The sequence below is a fragment of the Prionailurus bengalensis genome, chromosome E4 (assembly GCF_016509475.1).
Source record: "Prionailurus bengalensis isolate Pbe53 chromosome E4, Fcat_Pben_1.1_paternal_pri, whole genome shotgun sequence".
Taxonomy (NCBI): Eukaryota; Metazoa; Chordata; class Mammalia; order Carnivora; family Felidae; genus Prionailurus; species Prionailurus bengalensis.
The window spans coordinates 23,041,722-23,062,154 of NC_057360.1; the positions used below are offsets into that span (position 1 = coordinate 23,041,722).

The 20,433-nt window shown below is 39.2% G+C and overlaps 2 protein-coding genes across 9 annotated transcripts in view; one reads left to right on the forward strand and one right to left on the reverse strand.

The window, feature by feature from the left end:
• Positions 1-10,759, reverse strand: part of SWT1 (SWT1 RNA endoribonuclease homolog) — a 104,250-nt gene extending 93,491 nt beyond the window's left edge. For 3 of the 4 annotated variants that reach the window (XR_006295458.1, XM_043568884.1, XM_043568883.1), the window contains exons 1-4: positions 10,602-10,757; positions 7,511-7,600; positions 4,555-4,635; positions 2,610-2,665 (exon numbers count right to left, since the gene is read on the reverse strand). Coding sequence is in view for 3 of the 4 variants with exons in the window: in XM_043568884.1 (XP_043424819.1) it covers positions 2,610-2,665; positions 4,555-4,635; positions 7,511-7,591 (218 nt within the window). In the remaining variant the exon portion in view is untranslated. Of the gene's footprint in view, positions 1-2,609; positions 2,666-4,554; positions 4,636-7,510; positions 7,601-10,601 lie in introns of all 4 variants that reach the window. The other variant, XM_043568885.1, reaches the window with a different exon arrangement.
• A 143-nt stretch (positions 10,760-10,902) lies between these two features.
• Positions 10,903-20,433, forward strand: part of TRMT1L (tRNA methyltransferase 1 like) — a 40,739-nt gene continuing 31,208 nt past the window's right edge. Inside the window, exons 1-3 of one of the 5 annotated variants that reach the window (XM_043568886.1) lie at positions 10,903-11,357; positions 15,734-15,844; positions 17,115-17,228. In XM_043568886.1, coding sequence (XP_043424821.1) covers positions 11,159-11,357; positions 15,734-15,844; positions 17,115-17,228 — 424 coding nt within the window. In that variant the 5' untranslated portion in view covers positions 10,903-11,158. Of the gene's footprint in view, positions 11,358-15,733; positions 15,845-17,114; positions 17,229-20,433 lie in introns of those variants that run through there. The other 4 variants (XM_043568888.1, XM_043568889.1, XM_043568887.1 and 1 more) reach the window with 4 other exon arrangements.

The following is a 20,433-nucleotide window of genomic DNA, read 5'->3' on the forward strand; positions in this document are numbered from 1 at the left end:
TCACAGAGCTAGAATAATCCTAAAATAATCCTAAAAAATCCAGAAAGACCCCGAATAGCCAAAGCAATCTTGAAAAAGAAAACCAAAGCAGGAGGCATCACAATCCCAGACTTCAAGCTATACCACAAAGCTGTAATCATCAAGACAGTACGGTACTGGCACAAAATCAGACACTCAGATGAATGGAACAGAATAGAGAACCCAGAAATGGACCCACAAACGTACGGCCAACTAATTTTTGATAAAGCAGAAAAGAATATCCAATGGAATAAAGACAGTCTCTTCAGCAAGTGGTGTTGGGAAAACTGGACAGCGACATGCAGAAGAATGAACCTGGACCACTTTCTTATACACAAAATACACAAAAATAAACACAAAATGGATGAAAGACCTAAATGTAAGACAGGAAGCCATCAAAGTCCTCAAGGAGAAAGCAGGCAAAAACCTCTTTGATCTTGGCCACAGCAACTTCTTACTCAACATACCTCCAGAGGCAAGGGAAACAAAAGCAAAAATGAACTATTGGGACTTCATAAAAATAAAAAGCTTCTTCTGCACAGCGAAGGAAACAATCAGCAAAACTAAAAGGCAACGGACAGAATGGGAGAAGATAGTTGCAAACAGCATATCAGATGAAGGGTCAGTATCTAAAATCTATAAAGAACTTATCAAACACAACACCCAAGAAACAAATAATCCAAGGAAGAAATGGGCAAAAGACATGAATAGACACTTCTCCAAAGAAGACATCCAGATGGCCAACCAACACATGAAAACATGCTCATCACTCATCATCAGGGAAATACAAATCAAAACCACAATGAGATACCACCTCACACCTGTCAGAATAGCTAACATTAACAACTCAGGCAACAACAGATGTTGGCGAGGATGCAGAGATAGAGGATCTCTTTTGCATTGCTGGTGGTAATGCAAACTGGTGCAGCCACTCTGGAAAACACTATGGAGATTCTTCAAAAAATTAAAAATAGAACTACCCAATTGCACTACTAGGTATTTATCTAAGGGATCCAGGTATGCTGTTTCAAAGGGTCACATGTACCCCAATGTTTATAGAAGCACTATCGACAATACCCAAAGTATGGAAAGAGCCCAGATGTCCATAGATGGATGAATGGATAAAGAAGATACATACACACAAATACATTTGATGGAGTATTACTCGGCAATCAAAAAGAATGAAATCTTGCCATTTGCAACTATGTAGATGGAACTAGAGGGTATTATGCTAAGCGAAATTGGTCAGCCAAAGAAAGACAAATATCATGTGACTTCATTCATATGAGGACTTTAAGACACAGAACAGATGAACATAAGGGAAGGGAAGCAAAAATAAGATAAAAATAGGGAGGGGGACAGAACATAAGAGACTCTTAAATATGGAGAACAAAGGGTTACTGGAGGGGGGAATGGGCTAAATTAAGGAATCTACTCCTGAAATCATTGTTGCACTATATGCTAACTAATTTGGATGTAAATTAAAAAAATAAAATTAAAAAATAAAAAATATTTTAAAAAATTTAGAAAGTAATAGTCAACGTAATGTGAAATTTATGACAGAATGTACTTCAACCGATAATAATATAAGAAGCAAAGTATCACAAAGAAAGAAGACAATAAAAAAAAAAGCTGAAGAAAAGCTAGAGGCAAGTTGAATTTTCTTGTTTTTAGCAAACATTGAGTTTGTGAAGCAGAAATTTTATGTATATTCTTAATGCCATTTTATCATTTTCCCATAACTCCTTATTTTCAGAGAAACTATGATCTCATCAACTTTTATTATGCATACTTTTATTATTATTTGTACCCTATTAGTGGCAAGAAATGCCTTCACCACAAAATTCTCTGAAATTTTTATCCAAAGAACACAGAAACTAAAGAAAAATAATCTCCACGGTTCCTACCATTTTTCCCCAAGCTATCTAGTTGTGGCCATATCCTCTTTAATTAACACAGTTTTGAAACCATACCAATTCAATATGCACCACATTCTCTTCATAGGTAATATGTAATTCATCTTTAATTTATAACATTTCTAAACCAGCCACACAACTTCTTCTATCACTATATGTAACAAAGTCATGAAACTTCTAAGGGTGAGTCAAAATCAAATCACCTGAGATAAAAATTAGCATTTTACTTGAAAGGGTCATTTACTTGAAAGCACAGAATTGTGACAAGACTTTTTATTTCACTCAACTTTTTATTAAATCTACACTAACATTAAGAAAATTCAATAATGAAGGGTTAGCGTCGGTCTCTTAGTTTCCGCTCAGGTCATGATCTCACAGTTTCATGGGTTTGACCCCCACATCAGACTCTGCACTAGAAGCAAAGAGCCTGCTTGGGATTCTCTCTCTCCTCCTCTCTCTTTATACCTCCCCAACTCATGCTATCTCGGTCTCTCTGAAATGAACTTTAAAAAAATTTTTAAAAATTAAAAAAATCATAACCTGTGATATAACTAGAAATATTTATATGCAAATCAGTACTAATCAAAGTAAAAAAAAATTTGCAAATCAAAATATTTACTTTCACAATTCTAAGGCCCAAAAAGTAAAAAATATCAGTAAAAAGGGGGAATTTACCTTTTCACTTCTTGTCTTTTTATGTCACAGTACAGAATGTCTGTATGATCCGATTTCTGAAAGAAAAAAAAATGTATCATTTAGGAAATATAAATTGTGCACTTTTACCACAGTTACAGGGGAAAGAGACTGGGAGACAATATTTTTTTCCACACCTATGTGTTAGTGAATAGGATGACACAACAATTTATTTAATCCTTCCAATAAATCCTGTGAGATAGATAATATCATCATTCGCCTTTTACAGATAAAGTACCCAAGGCTCAAATACAGCAAAGTATCTTTCTCAACATCACACAGCAAGTCAGCAGCAGAGCCAGGACTGAAACCAGCTGTGGCCACTATCTCTACTCCCCCACCTTGTCTCTCTATGTACTTGGGACACAGGGCCTCGGCACAAGGGAAGTAAGAGAGAAATAGGATATAGTCCCTGTCCTAAAAACTTTAAAGAATAGAGAGAAGTAGAAGCACATGCACGGATAACTTAACGAAAGGACATACCTCAGTGTCAAAGCAGAAAAATGCACAATAAGTTGTAAAAGAATTCAAAACATCAATCACCAAGACTTGGAACATACTTGAGAGAAAAGATGGACAAAATACATGCTAACGACTGAATATAGATGGAATAAAGATGAATGAATTAAGGAAAAAACGTTTTCCCGGCTAAGAAAGCTTAGGCATTCTAAGAAGCTGCAGACGACTGGCGCACATTCAGCAGAGAGAAAATAAACCAACCTACCTAGAAACAGAAGGACTATTTTGAGGAAGAAAAAAGAGAACTGGAGAGTTAAGGTGTGACTCAATTTAAGAAGGTCCTAAATGACAGACTAAAAAGTGAGTGAAGATTTTTCAAGAGGAGAAATATGATGAAACCTATGCTTTAAAGAGATTAATATAGAAACAATCCATTCAAATAGCAGTGTCACTGTACAAAAACAAATTCTTAAAAACAGAATTCTACATTCACACAACTTTCACAACTACTTTCTCTCATTACCTGCAAACCTGTAGCTATCCCCACATACACCTACTTTCAACTTGAGTGTAGTTAAGCACTTCACCAACCACCCCTGAGCTAGCTTAATGTGTTTCTAATTATTTATGTGACTCTGGACTTGGCTCTGTCGCTATAAACAATTTTGTGTCCCTGGACAAGTCACTTAACCTTCTGGATCTTAATTTCTGGATCTGAAAACACAAACACTACATATCTGCCATCGCTATCTCACAAGAATATTGTAAAGCCAAATATAATTATATATGGGACGAGACTTTTTAAAACTATCTTAATTTATATCCATGTTGTCTGATCCCACATGGTAGGTTCTATTTTTCTTCCTCAAAATAGTCCTTCTGTTTCTAGGTAGGCTGGTTTATTTTCTCTCTGCTGAATGCACTCCAGTCATCTATAGATTCTTAGAATGCCCACGCTTTCTTAGCCAAGAAAACCTTTTTTCTTTAACTCATTCATCTTTATTCCATCTATATTCAGTCGTTAGCATATATTTCGTCCACCTTTTTTTTCCTAAGTATGTTCCAAGTCTTGGTGATTGATGTTTTGAATTCTTTTACAACTTATTGTGCATTTTTCTGCTTTGACACTGAGGTATGTCCTTTCGTTAAGTTATCCGTGCATGTGCTTCTACTTCTCTCTATTCTTTAAAATCTTTAGGACAGGGACTATATCCTATTTCTCTCTTTCTTCTCTTGTGCTGAGGCCCTGTATCCCCAGAAAGAAATGAAGGCCTTGATTAGTGCTTTTTGGTGAGAAGGAAGAAAAAAACCAAACACTGGTTTATTTTTTTCTATTGGCTATCATAAAGTATAAAGAAAATATGAGTAAAAAAGTCGTGGGGGAATTTATATCATAAACTTTCCAATTATACATTAAAACTTTAATATAAATACTGTTTAGAGTTAGTTATAGTATATGAACACTTACCAGTTTTCTCTTCTCTGATGAAACAGACCTTACACAGCAAGCTGAACTAGGAGAACTTGAAGCTTTTTTCTCTTTCTTATCGTAAGAATGCCAAGTGGAAAAAAGGAAAGAAAGACACGAAATAAAGTATAGTGTAAGTGTTATTTAACCATTGTTATTATAAATTAATATTCTTTCTATATTAATAATAACCTTCAGGGGGGGAAATGTTTAAAGGCACACATCCTTTGGTAAGAGGGAGGGAAATTCAGCCAGAAAGAAGACAACTAGAAATCAGAGGATCTAGATGCTTTTGAATTAGAGATGAGATAGGATACAGGTGCTACAGCAGAAGACAGCTGATGGCTCAGATAAAGGTATGAGGAGGTGGCACTGCCATGGTGGAATTCAGTCTTTGATAAAGCAAAATCATACAGCCAGTTATGTTTCAGTGGATCCAAAACTCAGCAGACCCGGGACAAACTCTAAGTACCTACCATGTACCAAAGCCATTCTAGACAGTGGGGACAGATTAATGAACAAAAGCTCCTGCCCTCATGGAGGTTAAAATTTAGTGCAGGAATTTACAAATAAACAAGTAATAGATTTAGTGTCAGATGATACGATGGAAAACAATAAACCAGAGAAAGAAGGCAGGAAGGGCTGGAAGGTGGGGGTGCAGGTGGCTGCAAATTTAAACAGTAGTCAGAAAAAGACCCCACTGATAAGCTGACATCTGACTGGAGACCTAAAGAAGTGAAGGAAAAAGTCGCATGAATATCTAGGGAAAGAGCTTTCAGTTCAAGGGCAAAGCCCCCGAGGCAGTAATTTGCCTGGCTTGTTGGAATAATAGCAAAAAAACACAAAATGGAGAAAGCAATGAGAGAATGAAAGGAGATGAGATGGGGAGAGCAGATTGCTTTGTTGGCCCCAGCTAGGACTTTAGCTGTTACTCTGGGGGAAATGGAAGACCACCAGAAAGTACAGAGCAGAGGAGTGACATGATCTGACATCTTAATAGGATCATTCTGGCAGCTTGCTGAGAAGAGAACATGAGGAGGCAAAGGTGGCAGCAGGGAGATCAATACGAAAAGTACTGGGACAATCTGGAGAAGCAAGCTGATTGTCTGGATCAAGGTGACAGCAGAGGAGGTAGTCAGGCTCTAAATATATTATTAAGAGAAAGCTGATAGACTGGATGCAGGTAGAGGATGATGACCAGGGCTTTGCCCAAGCAACTGAAAGAATGGAATTGCAACTTACTAAATTGGAAAAACCGAAGCTGGACATTTGAAAGGTTATAGTTTAAGAAGATGAGGAATCAACAGAGGACACTTCCAGGCAGTCACCAGTGTGGAGGAAAATCAGGAGAATATGGTGTTTCAAAAGTTAAGTGAAGAAAATGTTTCAAGGAGAAAGTGTAATCAGCTATGTCAAATACTGCTGATGGTTCAAGTCAGATGAGGTCTGAAGAGCAACAAATGGATTTAGCAACATGGAAACCACTGCTGCTGGCTTTGATGAAACCATATTTGGAGGAGTGATGGCAACAAAAAGTCTGATTCAAGGAGATTAAAAGAGAATAGGAGGAGAATTGCAAATGGCGTGCCAATTATCAGTGCCAAATAGAAGATACATAAATCAAAGATACCATAGTACTGTAAGGCCATACTCCAGGGTCCCCTTTCCAATTATCCCTATACCTGGGAGGTCAAATTAGTAATAAGATAGTAAGAAAGGAACAAACATCAAAAAGTGTAATGATCCTTAGTCTACTTTATCCAGGTGATGTAAAAGCCTTATGAACTTATCTGCTACCACAGAAATCACTTCTATAGTGAATATTCACCTTTGCTAGACTTTAGTCTCTCATCTTGAATGGTAATATAGCATAAACATTGTCTAATTCTGATGATGCACTAAGCAGACTATTCAGAGAGTTTATAATAAAACTAGTTGCAGGGTTTTCGTTTGTTTTGGTCACATAAATCATGTTTCAGTCTTGTTTCCTAGAGATAACATTTCACTCAATTAATTGGGACACCCTAAATTTCATCTGCTAAAATACTTCTAGTTTGCCTGGGTGGCTCAGTCGGTTAAGTGTCCAAGTTTGGCTCAGGTCATGATCTCACATTTTGTGAGTTCGAGCCCTACATCGGGCTCTGTGCTGTCAGCGCAGAGCCTGCTTCAGGTCTTGTCTCCCTCTCTCTGCCCCTCCCCCACTCATTCTCATTCTCTCTTTAAATAAATAAATAAACTTAAAAAACAAAACAAAACTTCCAGGGAGCCTGGGTGGCTCAGTCAATTAAGCCTACAACTTCGGCTCAGGTCATGATCTCACATTTGTGAGTTCGAGCCCCATGTCGGGCTCTGTGCTCACAGGGCATAGCCTGGAGCCTGCTTCAGATTCTGTGTCTCCCTCTTTCTCTGTCCCTCTCCTGTTCTCTCTCTCTCTCAAAAATGAATAAACACTAAAAAAAAATTTTTTAAAGTACTTCCTAAGGTAATGTGTTGAGAGTCACAGAGAAAGGCACATGGTGAGCATGCCGTCCCTACCTTTAGCCTCCCCCACACAGGGTAGCCTATTCTGACTGATGAGCATATAATCTTATCCAGTGCTGAGTAAATGAAGAAGGAGACACACAATAAAGGTATAATGGTGAGTTATTTCTATGTAAAGGAGGGCCTAGAACTCAAGTCAGGAATGGCTAGGCAAATTACATACCTCTCTAAGCCTCAGTTTTGGCATTTGTATCATTGGGATAATAAAGTACCTACTTCACAGAGTTGTGAGGAATAAATAAAATAACGCAAGACTGGGTGAAAAAAAAGGATGGGAAAAACAAATTACTTCTGTGTCAGAAGGGCAAAACAAAATATTTACATAGCTCATTTTAAAACTGAGGTATTTTTTTCTTAACACAAAAGTGAACTGCAAAAAAAAGGTATCTTTGGGTCAGTAAAGTAAAATTCTTACTTCTACGTCAAAGTTGGGTGATGCGGTGCTGCCTTTTCTCCGAGACTTCTCTTTTTTTCCACAAGATTCTTTGTTGGACATTTTGAAAAGCTAAAATAAACATTAAAAACACATTACGTGCGTGTGTGTGTGCGTGTGTTTTACCATCACCACCATAAAATACGTTAGAAATTCGTCTTCTTTCAGTTATACAAAGACTGGAGTTTTACAAAATGATTTCCATTTTCTAACCATTCCCAAGACAACAGAATTCTCTCATTGTTCCACTTTATTTCACTTACATTTTCCCTCATAATGATCTCTTCCTCTACTTCAGTTTCATCTACCACCTTTTTAGGAATGACTCTCAAAACTGTGCCTGTAGCCCTGATTTCTCTCCCAAGCTTCAGACCACCATTTTCCAACTGCCTGCAGAACTGTTGTATTTTGCCTTACCTACACCTCAAAACCAGTTAGTCCTAAGTCTTTACTCTCCTGACACACCCTCCACACTCAACTCAGTGTGCACCAGAAGCTTCCAGTGCTGGAATAGAAAGCCTAGGGGTTGGAAATATCATCAGGTCTGTTGGAACGGGAAGATAGACCGGAGTCTAGAAGCAAAGCCCAAAGGAGAGTTTATTGCTGACAGTGACACATATGGGGACTCTGAACATAAGAAAAGCTTTAGAAACCAAACAATTGCAATTACTCATGGTCAATCATGACCACGGTAAGTGAAGTTATATAAAATAATGCAAGTATACTAAATCAAACTTTTAGAATGCTTTGATGAATGTAAAAAGAAAGAAGGGAAATGCTGATAGCTAACAGAAATGCTAACAGTAAAAATTAACAAAAGCATATTCAACATAGATTTCCAAGCACTGATCCTAAATCGCCCAGAAATTTTGCTTTGTAAGATAATGTATGGCAATAACTGAATTCACAGTTGTGCTTCCAGATGAGAGTAATAATCTCCTTTTTCCTTCTCTTGTTCCAAGGATTCTATTCCATGTTGGGGAAAGGTATAATAAAAAACAGTAACTTCCATGAAATGAATTGCTTCAAGACAATGGACTACTTATAATGTTACCTTTTACAATTTAAACTGACCCAAGTTAGTCTTATGTCACTGCTTTGAATACAAAAATAAGCCCAATTAAAAAAAAAAATCACTGAAGATAATGGACTATCCAAGCAAAAACACCTACATGTTTACCATGACAAATGTTTCATATTTATAATGGTGTGAAAGTCATGTTGGTTTCATGAAAAAATATAAGCTCAAAAAAGGGGAGACTTCCTGTGCTGGCCAGCCTCCAAAGTGGCTCCTGATGATCTCTGCTGCCGGTAATTACACTCTTAGGTAGTCCTCTCACAATAAATGGGGCTGACCTGTGTCACCAATAGGAATTGCTATATGGCATACGTGGCTAAGTTATATAAGACACTGTGGATTCTGTCTTTCTCTTACCCTAGGGAAAGCCAGCCACCATACCATGATGATTTTTAAGTAGCTCATTGAGGCCCACCAGCGAAGAACTGAGACCTCTTGCCAAAAAAGAACCAATTGCCAAGCATGTGAGTGAGCCAGCTTTGAGGCTAATCCTGAAGCCCTAATCAAGCCTTTGAGTGGCAGCATCCCTGGCTGATATCTTCACTGCAACCTCATGAGACTCAGAACCAGGTACCCCAGAAAGCCACTTCTTAATTTCTGACACACAGAAACTGTGAGGTAATAAACACTTGTTGTTTTAAACCACTAAGTTTTAGGATAACTTAGGCAGCAACAGATGAGTAATACGCTCAATATAATTCTTCAACTTTTAAGATTCTTTTTTTAAGCTGTCTCAAGATCACAGACCACACTTAAAAGTTCTTATTGAAATTCCCAGAGTCCACACACTAAAATCTAACCCTTTCCGTCTTCTGGTTTCCAGCTGATATACTGAATCAAGCTTTCAATTAACCATCTAGCCTTTTAGAAATTTAAAAAAAAAAAAAAAAAACAACGTTTGGATGATGCACAAATATAATTAGCCACTACTTATTCCTATAAGATATAACTTTAACAGTCAATCCATGGGTTCAACTGTTTCCATTAAACTGGGGAGGAGGGGGAAAAAAAAAAACAACCCTCCAGATACACTTCCTAACTATTGGGCGGGCTGGGGGGCTTCGGCAGGTGGCAACTAAATTCCTATTACACTCTTAAAGTGCCAAATAATCACACTTGCTCTCACCTGGGCTCTGAAACAAGTAGGAAATAAGGAGACCAATGAGATAAGTAGGCATTTAGTATCAGATTTATTAACTAAGAAAACCGAACTCGAAGTGTGGAAGTGTGAAACTAAAGGGGGCTTCCTTCTCCTCCCCTGCTGCCTATAACATTCGGACCAGTCCCAGGAGGAGCAGCCAGAAAACTCCAGCTTTCCTCTGCCTGCCCCAATGGTTCTGAATGAGTGAGGCTTAGGCTCAAGCAGGCCAGAGAGTAAGACAAGTACTGGGGCCAGGGGACTCACTGGGCAAATGCTGTGGGGAATCTGAATCGCATCAATCAAGTGACCTAAAACTCAACACACTCAGAGCTCTGGTTATTAAGTCTAAATACAAGAATACAAGCGTAGGGCGCGCGCGCGCGCACACACACACACACACACACACACACACACACAACTTCCCTACCCACAGGACTCTTACAACCACAGGGCAGTGCTGATAATAGGAATCTGAAGTTAAAGCAAAATGAAGACAAAAGGAGAAGTGTTCAGGTTACGGTGTGGATGAGGGTGCGACAGGAAGCGCAGACCCCAACTCCAAGTCAACCAGACTGGCAGGCAAGCTCGTCAGCAGCTCGTAAACCGACGCGGCCCACGGGCTCCGCAGAAACAAACCAGACCTTTGCTCTGAGCGAGGGGCAGCTCGAGAGGCTGACCCGAGCCAGAACCACACCCTTCACTGAGCTGGCTCATTCCCCGGATCCGCCCACAGAGTCACCCCGCCCAGGCTCGAGGGGCCCCGGAATCCTCCGACCAGCTGGCCATCCGCTAGGGTACCAGTGTGAGAGAAGTGGGAACTTGCCCAGCCAAACGTCAATTTGCGCCCCAGTTACCTTACTCGCGGCCGCGACGGTGGCAACTCCAGAGGCCCAGGACGTCCCCTGGTCCCGATGCCCGCTGGGAAATGTAGTTCTGCACTCGAACCAAGACTTCTCTACTCGAACGCTCCGAGCGTTTGTTTAGTTTCGCGTTTACTTCCTCCAAGGACTTGGAACTCGGGCTCCGCCCCCCAGGTGGCGCGCTGCACCCTGGGTATTGTAGTCTTGGTTCGCTTCCGTGGTTGACGGCTGGAACGGAGACGCACCGCGGAAGCGGAACTCCGTTACCTCATTGGATGCCGCCCCGATACGTTACTGCGCAGGCTGTGGTGGCGTCGTAACGCCTCGGGGAAAGGGAAGCGGACGGCACCGCGAATTGCTGCCTGTGGCTTTTTATTTTTCTGCTGACAGGATTTGGTCACTGGTTCTTCATCTTTTGTCTGTTGCACGCATCCAGCCCTCCCCATTTGCTTTCCCACTCCTTGGATCCAGCCCTCTGGGAACGCCAGTTCTCTCACCCCGCCGTGAGCCCCTCCTGGTCCCCGGGCGGGCCTGGCACGGAGGCGGTAACTATGGAGAATATGGCGGAGGAGGAGCTGCTACCCCAGGAGAAGGAGGAGGTGGAGGTGGCCCAGGTCCAGGTCCCGACCCCAGCTCCGGCCCCGGATTCGGCTCCGACTCCGGCCTCGGCTCCAGCCCCAGCCCCTGCCCTGGCCCAGGCTCCGGCCCTGTCCCCGTCCCTAGCCTCTGCCCCTGACGAGGCTGAAAGCAGTAAGTGCAGGAGGCCCAGATCTTTCTGCCGCAAGAGAAGCGAGAAAGTGCGCCTTGCTGGGGAGTAGGGGAGGCCCTTCACTGGGATGGTTTTTATGGGGAAAGGCAGGTTTAGGGATGTGGGGGGAGGAAGGTAGTGGGTGAAGCGGGTACAGAATGGGAGAAGGCATCTCCACAAACCTCGAGGACATCATGGTAGAGGATTTGTGGAGGCCAGGGGTGCTGCAGATAGAAGGAAATGATGAGGCTGAGGGCTTTTTCGTTAAAGGGGGTCTTTTCTGATAGGAAAATAGGAAGTTACACCTAATTTGGTAGTTTCCCTCTCAGCCCCGTCTGCCATGGTTCACGAAGTCCTTCGAAAAGTGACATGGTAACCGAGGCAACCTGTTTACTGTAGTAGATCCTAGCTGCCAGATTTAGAAACCGTTGCTGTCAAGTAGCTTTTATGCTCGACACGCACAAATAGATGAGTTTTTATTATTTAATTTTCTTCAGCACCTTGCTTCCAAAAAGAATTTGAGGCTGATAAGTAGTTTAAGAAAGGGTCGGCTAAATTACAGATGTCTTCCCTCAGACATAAATGCCAGTTGAGTTTTGTACTCCAGTTCCATCAGAAGTCGACTGTTGAAAATTATTAGCCCGTTATTACTGTGCTTCTGTATGTCCGTGCATGTTTTGTAAGTGGTGATTTAGGGGACCGTAAGGAGTAACACTCAAGAATCTTATGAATGTTTTAAATGTAAAGTCTAAGGGTTTTGTTTTGTTTTGTTTTGTTTTGTGGGCCATAAATTGACCCTTAATGCTCTATGTGAATTATAACAAAATGATTTAAATTAATTCATTTTCTTTCCTACTTCTAGGCCAGTTGTGAATTTAATGTTTATAAAACACTTGGATAGTTATAGTTTAATAGAGTTGTGCAATTTTAAAGCCATATATAAATTGTTATAGTAGATTAAATAAAGAGTAGAGCTGATCACAGCAAAGACAAAGACAGCGTGCCTCTGGTAGGCCCCTCCTCCTCATACTAAATCAGAACTGCTAGGTACAAGATAAGGACAGTTGCTTCTTCACCCACAACTACAGCTGGGGGTTGGGGGTGGTACATTCTCCTGAGTAAGTAGCCTCCCTTCCTCCCCTCCAGGTTGGATTTGTTTATATTAATCAGAATTGGTTCAGCAGCTTTAGGGAATGCATGCTTCTTAAACTCCCCACCAGCAACAATATTTTAAACATAGTTTGGGAAGATATATATTCTAGAATTTACAAGTATGTCATTTGAGGAATGTATGATGTTTGAGAAACCTGAAAATGGATTACAGGGACAAATATATAATGATTTAGAAATCTGAAATGCATTGGAAATACATACTAATCTCACTTTAAAAATTATTTTTATACGGTCTAGTTATTTGAAATCAGTCTTAAGTAGGCAGGATGAAGATGACACATCTGAAATAGAATTGAAAAATGAGGAAAAAATAACAGAAGTTATAAAATAACCACCTAGCGTTTTGGATTCATCTGTTTAACAGGAGGTTTGCCTATTGACTTCTGGATTATTAGTGTGTTAGAAAAAGTTTGAGTGATTTAACTACAGATTGTCTGATATCTACTATTTTGAACCAGAAAGTAATTTCAGGCATATCATGAATCTTTAGACAGATCTTTGAGAGTTCTCTCTAATAGTGGACCACAGAATTTTCATTGTTCTCTTCTAACTTATCAGGTCCTTTTCTCTTATTTTATACTACTTAGAAAGATTTCAGAAAGCATATCTTTACATAGTACTGTATATCTTGTTTCACATACACAGATCTTTGAACTTTGGAAGCCAAAAGCCTTTATGACTACAAATGAAATGGATTGGTTTATACACATGGATTCATTGCCTGAATCTTACTGTCTCATCTAACAAAAGATTTTGCTCAAATGGGAAAAAAATTTTGCCTATTTATAGAAATTCTCTCTTCATAAAGTCACTTGAACTGTACCTAGTGTAATAAGTTAACCAATAACATACGTTGCTCTTTTTCTCTTTTAAAAATGAAGTAAAAATTTGTCTTTTAATAAATTTGAGTAGGAATATCTGATGGTGCTGAATTGAATTCCAAAATTACTGACTTTAGTATGCTACTGCATCTAAAATTGACTAATGATTTTTAAAAAATATTTAACAAACTGTAGTGCCTGCTGTGTGCAAGATATTGTATTAGGCACGTAGCCATTACAAAACTGAGTAAGGCATAGCCCTTGCCTTCTTACTGCTTATCTGTGGAGGAGACAAATAAGGGCACAAATTATACTGAAGAGTTAAAAAAAAAAAAAAAAAGAAGTGGGAGTGAAGCTTGGAGAGGAATAGGCAGGAAGGTAGCAATGACAAGAACAGAATTTAAAAGGCTTAAGGTTCTAAATTGTATAACCTAATTGTATAATGACTACTAGCGAGCCCTACGGTTTACCATTTTCTGTCTAGTTAGGGATTTTTCCTGTCAATTTTCATCTCCTAGTCTTGTATTTGTATTTTCAAGCTCCCACTTAGTAAATATTACTTACCTTGGAGATATGTATATTCAAGTCTCTCCTTAAAAAAAAAAAAAGAAAAACTACAGTCCCATCTATCTCCTTTTTTATACTGCCACCTTTTTTGAAAGAAATAATCTATATGGTTTTCTATATTTTGTGTTTTTTTTCTAGTCCCATTGTATTCCACAACACCTCACTGAACCTTTTTTGTAAAGGTCACTGGAGACCTGCTAATACTAAATCCAGTGGTCTTTTATTGATCTGTGCAACTGTTTGATACTTAGTGTTGAACATTTGTCTTTTACATTCTCTTTTCTCTTGGCTTCTATCTTATCTTGATTCTCCTTATCATTTATTCTTTTTGAATCTACCCTCCTGATTGTTTTTCCTTAGTGTCTCTTATGTTACCTGCATCTCTCCATACCTCATTTCCAAATTGCATCTATTTATACTAATCAGCAGAGGGTTCACAGCAGCTTTGGGTAATGCATCTTTGGGTAATAATCTTGGGTAAGATTTATTCATATATTCCAAAGTTTACAAGTATGACATTTGAAGAATGTATAATGTTTGAGAAACCTAAAAATGTGTTACTGGGGCTGGACTTTGCCCTTTTGCTTCTCTTTTTTCACAATGTTTTTTTCCTTGGGCTTTCTTAAGCTCCTAGTTTCACCTTATGCGTATTTATGATTTATATCCCTCTTGAGCTCCAAAAACAGTTCAACTGCATAAACTAAACTGGAATATGAATACTGGTATTACCTCAAACACACTATGTCAAAAACTAAATTCCCTTTTCTCCTTTCCTTTTTCTACCCAAAATATTTTCCTCTTCCTTCATTGGTTAATAGTACCATTATTCTCAACTATATAAACTTGAAATCTTTTTAGAATCATTCTTGAACTTACTTTTCATTCACAGTTATTTCTCAAATCCAAAGTTCTCTGGTTTTTGTTTTTGTTTTTGTTTTTGTTTTAACCATCTATTCTGTACCTTTCCATTGCTAATTCTCACTTCAGTTACTGTCTTAGGTTCTACAGCCAGAGATAACCTCCTTAAATGCATTCAGATCATATCATTCACTTCCTCAAAATCATGCAGACTTCACAATTAACTGAAGATGAAAGTCCAGCCTAGCTTTCATAGAATTTATGTTCTTCCATCATCTTTATACATTTTTGACTGCTTGTTCTCCTACCAACCCCATTCTCCAAACATACTACATTCCAGCCAGGGGCGGGATAGAGGTGGCTGTATTTTTTTTCTTTTTTTTTCACATCCTGTGCCTTTGTTGGTGAGGTTACTTCAGTTTATAAGGGCAGCCACCAAATCTCTGCTTATTGAAATTCTATGCATACCTTACATCTCAGTCAAATGCCACCTCTTCAGTGAAGACATTCCCAGAGGCAGTCATTGGAATTAATTCCCCCTTCCTATGTATGCCCACATCATAGTACCTTTACCTCAGTATTCATTTCATTCTGCCTTGTGTTATAGTTGATTAACATATTAATATGACTTCCACCTGGTTGAAATTTCTTTCTAAAGATAGGGGAGATGGCTTATGTTTCTTCAGCATTTTGTTCAGAGTAAAAACATTTTTTGTAGAATTATATTGAATAATTAAAGTTTAAAGGTGTGAAGTTACACAGTGGCATTTTTTTACCCAACTTTTTGCAATCTGAGGCACGCTTGTCGTACATAAGCTGAGTTGCAGCAGTATTCCCCATCTAGTCACCAGGACGCCATGCTACAGGAAATACAAGTGTCGGAGTCTGTTGACGTGATCAAATAACTGGAATTCAGATTGTTAAAACATAATCTTCTAACTCTTAAAATTTCCTTTCAGAGAGACACATCTCAATTCAAAGGCAGCTTGCTGATCTAGAGAAGTTAGCTTTCGTAACTGAAGGGGATTTTGACTCTGCCAGTTCGTTGAACTCAGATAATCTTGATGCAGGTACTTCCATATTTGGAGGGGTTTGTCTCCCTTAATTTCTGATTTATATCAGAATTTCAACTCATGAAAAATTGCTGAAAATAGACTTGTTTATTGCCATTGAACTAGAGCACTAATAAATAAAATGTTTTCATTCAGGAAATTGGTAGCCTTCTACATGCACAGGTGTTATGGGAATAAGTTGTTCATTGCTCCTCGAGGAAATTATAATTTCATGATATATAAGTGCTGTCCATCCTATAAGTTAGGAATTGCATTTGGCTATGAGTAACGGAAATCCCAAGAAACCGTGCCTTACGTAATAGAAAGGCTTATATTATGTCATGTAAAAGAAGTCCCACGGTGGAGAATTTTTAGGGCTAAGAGTTCCTCATTGCCGTCACTGCCTCAAGCTCCTCTCTTTCTGCTTCGCCATCCTTAGCGCTTGCATTCTGTCTTCAGTATCACTTCATGGGTTTTTGAAGTAGGCAGAACATATTGAAAAATTAATTTTGCCTATACCTGCAGTGTGCTATATGGATTTAAAAAATAAGTCACTGATGATTTCTGTATATTTTTATTGCTGTAAACCTGAATTTGAGATTTTAGTTTTTTTGTCCCTATCAAAGTTTATATTTGAGATCTGTTACATCTCTAATTAAATGAGACTTGTATTTTTTATGATCCATATCTTTTCATTAATAAAGAAGGAAGAATTTAACAAATTCTCAAATAGGATACAGCAGGTTCTAACTATGCTCCCTGTCCCAGAATGGCAGTTATTTTGGATCCCATGTACTCCTTCCACTCCTCCCGCTTTTCTGACTCCACCTGTTAACTGTTTTTGTTGCTGCCCAGAGTAGAATGCCACAGCAGGTGCTTATGCTTCCTGCCCAGTTCCTACCTCTCTGGGAGTGTGACAAGTGCTGCCCCTGATTCTCTCCCTGGCAGGCATTTTGGCTGGAGGGATATCATGTAGTTCATCACTTTCTCATTCTCTCTGTTCCCAAGGGCAACAAGGATATCAGCCACAGAGAGGAGAGTTTTAGGGTAAAAAATCAATCACTGACCATGTGCTAATACAGTTATTGTTAACTACCTGGTGAGGCAGAGATGACTTCTCCCTAACGTTAACATAGACATTATCTAAGAAGTGTGTGTGTTGTGTGGAGGGAGTCCCTTATGACTTCTTTTGTAGCTAAGTCAAGGTATTAGTAGCTAGTATATTCTGTGCTTTATTGGTTTTTTGTTTTGTTTTGTTTTGTTTGTTTTTTGTTTTTTTTTTGGCCAGGAAACAAACAGTCTTGTCCATTGTGCCCTAAGGAAAAATTCAGAGCTTGTAATAGCCATAAGCTTCGTCGTCACCTTCAAAATTTACACTGGAAAGTCTCGGTTGAATTTGAAGGTTAGTAGTTTTATGCTTGCTAAACATAAATGAAATTCAAGATTCAGTACCAGTTTTGGAATTTTATTGTGAACATAATCAAATATTTTCCATTTAAAATTTCTGAGGGATTTAATGACCCTCTTTTAACGTGTTTATTAATAAAAGGCCACGTAGCTCTCTGGCAACAAGATGTATGTTGCAAGTGTAGTTTAGTTTAGCAAACATTTATTAAGCATCTGTTCTACACTGGGTACTTTGCTTGGCCCTGGGGGGTCCCCATAACTTGTTGAACGACTACCATTTGACACATTCTTTTGAAGGTATAATGATTGTAAAACGAAATAAAATATGTAAGTATTGGAAAAGAGAAGACAATATCTTTTTTCTGCTGATAGCTTAAAAAAACTAGAGTTAATTAGAGTATGTAGAATGGTAGTGGGATATAAGATAAATATTTGAAATCATTGCCTTTCTCTACTCTAGATAAATGGAAATTAGGAAAAAGATACCAATTGTGATAATGACAAAAATGACATAATTTGGGGGACTAAATTTAACAAGAGGGCTCATATAAAGAATAAAGTTGAAGGACAAAAAAATGAGATCTTAGGGGTGCCTGGGTGGCTCAGTTGGTTAAGCGTCTGGCTCTTGGTTTTGGCTCAGGTCATGATCTCACAGTTCGTTGATTTGAGCCCCACATCAGGCTCTGCACTGACAGTGCAGAGTCTGCTTGGGATTCTCTCTCTCTGCCCCACCCCCCCTTGTTCTGTAAAATAAATCAACATTTTTAAAAATTGAGGTTTTATCAAGTTAAAAGATTTCCTAAGTATAATGAATTATTATTAGATTTTGGAGTGAATTATGTGAATTATACCATTTTTGGAAAGAGATCTGGCAACTGTTATGCCCAGAATTCGTGATCCCCAAAGACCACTAGGGAGCCGAGTCCGATGCAAAAGCAAAGAGCCTTTATTCGAGCTAGCTCGAACTCAATCCCCTACCTGCACCGACGCAGCGGTGAGATACCAGGGAAAGAGCGCGAGTTTCAAAAGGACAAAGGTTTTATTGGGGCCTGGGGGCAGTTGGTGAGGTAATGGCTATGGCCTCAGCCGATTGGCTGGGGAGGGGTCCTGGGGAAGGGTCCGGCAGGTGAGGGAGGGTTTACTCAAGGGGAGGAGGTGTGGTCAAGGTGAAGGACACAGAACAAGATGGAGTCGAGGGGAGGAGGTGTGGTCAAGGTGAAGGACACAGAACAAGATGGAGTCGGCTGGCGTAGGCCCGCCCTTTCAGCAACATTTTTAAAATTTAAAATGTATATATCTCCCAGGCACTCCCTCCTTTGGGAGTAAAAGAATCAATAGGCAAGAATAGATACACAAGAATATTTATTGCAGCTTGTACTTAGTGACAAAAACTTGAAACTAAAATAAAAGGAATGGTTGAATACATTATGGTACATAAGTGCCATGACATATTATGCAGGCATTGTAAAAAGTATGTGTTAGATGAGTACTAGCTTACTTGGAAGGATTTCCGTGATAAACTGCAATTGAATACAATATATATGGAAGATTTTGTGATACTACATTTGGATAAAAACCAAAAATACCCCCCCCCAAGCCCTAAATATCAGTCTTAAGCATATGTATATTTACATTTGAATATGATTTTGTGAGTATAGGTGTTATTAAGTGTGGTTATCTGGAGTTTGAACCAAACCGGATGAAATAGCCAGTATGAGACACCCAGAAAAGAAGCCAGAACTATTTTCTTAGTGGAACTGGTACAAGGTTCTCACTGGTTCCTTAGGGAAGAAGGAATTAGAGACTTAATTCAGAAGCCATCCTGTCTTTTATGTTTAATTATACATAAGAATGTGTAGTAAATCATGTTGACTTTTTATCAAAAAGAGAAATGTCTCATTTTAATTAAAAAGGTCTCTTTTGTATTCTTTATTTAAGCCATTGTTTAACCATTAGGTTTAGTCTTCCTCCTTCAAGTTATTCTGGTAAATGGCTCTGGTATTTCTTTACTCTCTTAAGTACATTAAGTTGGGTTTTTTCACATGGTGATCTGGTAGATGGGGAGTGTCATAGTTTTTGTCCTAGCAAGCAGGTCTCAAAGTAGTTGACAAATATGTTTAAGGTAGAAGCATCAAGACCTCTCAAAGGGATAGAAGTGAGATGTGAGGGAGAAAAAAGCCAAGAATGGCGGTGGTCCAGAGCCGGTTCTGGTGGTCCAGAGCTGATGGCCAAGAAAGAATTCTTGAAGACGTCTTTGGTATAAAAAGGTGATTTTATTAAAGCATGAGGACAGGACATGTGGGCAGGAAGAGCTGTACTATAAGTGTCGGGGGTAACTAGTTTACGGAGGGGGTGGGGGAGATAGAATCAAGGGGGAATTTCCAAAGAGACTTTCACATGCTAAAGGCTTATTGGAGGCCTAGCTGTAGTTAAGCTAAAGTTGTTTTTCCCTCCAGCAAGACATTAAGATTGTAGAGTTCCTATACTCTGGTTTATTGATGGGATTGCCTTTTTCTAGTAAACTGGTGGAGACTTAATCAGTTTGACCATTTGTTTTTTGCGTAGCCAGGAGTGTCCAAGGGATATCATACAGGTGTGGGGTGGGGGGGAGGTGCTTTTAGCCTCACTTTGCCCTCAGCTCTCCCCATCCTCCCTCATCATTCGGACCAGGTACTGGGGAAGAAGGCTAAGACTGCAGATTTAGGCATGCAAAGGTTTAGATGCATCTGCTGGAGATGTCAGTAGCTTGTCCAGATGTGAATCTCGGGTTTGGGGGAAAGGTTTGGGCTAGAGATACAAGTTTGGGAATTGTCAAATAGTATTTAAAGCTATATGACTGGATGGGATAACCATAGGAGTACATATCAGTGGAAAAAAAGAAGTTGCTGAGTCCGGAAATACTTCCATATGTACAAGTAAGAGAAACAATTAGATGTAAGGAATGAGAAGAAAGGAGTTGGAGATCACTTAAAGTTAGGAGCAACTGGAAGGCATTATCATTCATTTAAAAAGTGGAAAAGAGACCTGGTTCAAGGGGAAATGATATATTTATAGTCCATGACAGTAGATTTTGAAATGCTGACCTGATAACCCAGGCATACATCCTCAATAGGCAATTAGAAATAGAGATCTGGCCTTCAGTAAGGAGTTAGTAACCACAGCTAGAATTTGGAATTCCTTCCCCCAGTGGAGATAGTTGC